At 45.7% G+C, this 2,199-nt stretch overlaps 1 protein-coding gene across 1 annotated transcript in view; it reads right to left on the bottom strand.

The window, feature by feature from the left end:
* Window positions 1-1,438: 1,438 nt before the first annotated feature.
* The window catches only part of LOC116224054, a 3,903-nt gene continuing 3,142 nt past the window's right edge, over window positions 1,439-2,199 (bottom strand). The window contains exon 3 of the mRNA XM_031582616.2: window positions 1,439-1,544. Coding sequence (XP_031438476.1) covers window positions 1,439-1,544 — 106 coding nt within the window. The remainder of the gene's footprint in view (window positions 1,545-2,199) is intronic.

The raw sequence follows: 2,199 nt of genomic DNA, 5'->3' as shown, positions 1-2,199 counted from the left end.
CTTGTCCTCTTTCTTCAAGGGGTCCCGGTTTCTTACAGGCGACCCGTTTGAGATTACGATTCGGTTCGTGGCAGTGATACTAAGATAAGGTGGTCAGCCAATTCGGAGGTAGCTCAATCCATAGAAAAACTCAGACGCGGATTTTTTGGTGTTAATAAAAAGGACCTCTTGTATTTATTGTCAAAGAGGCAAAAAGGTGAAAGGTTACAAGTAAAGAAACAGTCTAATCTAGGTCGGGTTTATCCCTGTAAATAAAAAGTCCTAACTAAGAAAAGAAATGAAAAGTGAAAGTTAACAAAGTTCTCCAATCAATGATCAAGTTTCGTCAATTCAAAGCAAACAAGAAAAGACTCACAGAACACAAACTGCATTCGCCTTTTAAATCCCCCTAACATGCATACAAGTTCTAAACCACCTTATTTTTTGTCAAGAGACATCCTAGCAACATGTATGTTCATTTCTGACATTTCTGACTCCATCATTACACAATTTAATGCACAGTGAAGTTTGCAAACTCTCTTAACGTACACATTGTTCTGCTTTACATTCTCGCTGGTTAAGCACATTTCATATTTCACGCATTTTTCTGCAAGCATATATGGATATAGGTTTGTGTAAGCATAACTCAAGCACATTTCACACATAATTATTTAGCATGTTTCACACAACAACATATTAGGAGAGCACACAGTGGTTATATCATTGCAAAAACATGACTCAAGCATCACTCAGAAAAAACACATATAGAATATATGATTAATCAATAATCAGCAATTTGCATATGGGTTGGTACGGGTTGCAGGTCCACTCTCATGAGCCATATTCATCACCCTCCTCTTGGACCGAAAAGCCGTAGCGCCACGTCCGACCAGTCCTCGCCAAACGGGGCCCAGGCATTCCTCCGGGCAGTCGCTTTGAAGAAGAACCCCCTTGTCAATGATGAAAGTCCATCTCACAGAAGACACGTGTTCTCTCTCAGCCCAATATTCCTCATCCCACCCTGCTCGCACAACATCATCAGCAGTGATGGGTACGTGTTTATTTCTGTTGAAACATCTCCAACCTCCACCAGAAAAGATTCCATACACACAGTACGGGTTTCCCCAGGGGCACCCAGCAGTATATTTCCCAATAAACTCTCCATTTGGGCTGAGCGGAGGAAGCGACATATCGGCTCTCACAGCAGCCCAAAGGGCACCGCTGTCATTATGTCGAAACACTCGCACCATGGCTGGTCTCATGTCAGTGAATTCCAGGTTCTCTCTCCCCTCCCAACCCTTATCAAAACAGTAGACCCGAGTGGAACATTTCAACATTGATGTCACACGTCTTCTCTCCCACCTCGCATTCACCCAAGGCACCGTGTGCTCTGCACCCAATCGGACGTAGTGGATTTCTTTCCAGCTCTGTGGATCAGACAACCGCTCGAAACCGAGTTTCATTCTGTGTTCGTGCCCATCTCGCTGTTGCGCTCCGATGAACAGTTTTCTTTTTTCTTCCATGGGTCTGTAGACCCGCTCCGCACCACGTCGCGACCCTGCCTCCTGAGAAACAGCAGTCACGACAGCGTTAAAGTTTCTGTTCTTGTTGCGTCTTTTGTTAGCTCTTTTGTTCTTTCGTCTAAGGGGGGCTGTGCCTCGCAACGCCGCGTCAACCGCTTGGCTGAGTCTCGTTGCTTCAACGACAACCCCGTCTAATCTAGCCGAATCAGACACGGCGGCAGTGGTAACCAGCCCGTCTTCTTCAGGTGTACTGTTCGGAACAAGTAGCGGAGGAGTAGCTAAGCTAAGCAGGGGTATCAGCGGCTCATTCTTCACACACACCCACTCACACACCTTCTTCTTCACTACCTCTCCTCCCCTCTCCTCTCCTCTCTCCTCCCCTCTCCTCTCTCCTCCCCTCTCCTCTCCTCCTCTCTCCTCTCCTCTCCTCCTCTTTCTGGTCGTTTTTAAAGTGTCAGCCAAGATGGGAGACAGCTTATTCTTCACTACCTTTCCACCAACGGCGGTTGTCTCTTGTGCTTTTACTAGAGTCATTACATTACTGATAACGATTGGGCTTTCCCCTTCTTCCACCTTAACCACTCTGGTTTCTGTTTTTATGGCTTCTGATTTCTCAGTGTTTATTTCTGTTTCCATGGTTTCTGTTTCTATGGCTTCTTCTTTTATGTTATGCAGTATGGCACGCCCTAGTTGTGAA

The sequence above is a fragment of the Clupea harengus genome, chromosome 16 (genome assembly GCF_900700415.2).
Source record: "Clupea harengus chromosome 16, Ch_v2.0.2, whole genome shotgun sequence".
In the NCBI taxonomy this organism is placed as follows: domain Eukaryota; kingdom Metazoa; phylum Chordata; class Actinopteri; order Clupeiformes; family Clupeidae; genus Clupea; species Clupea harengus.
This window is presented reverse-complemented; position numbering and strand designations above follow the sequence as displayed.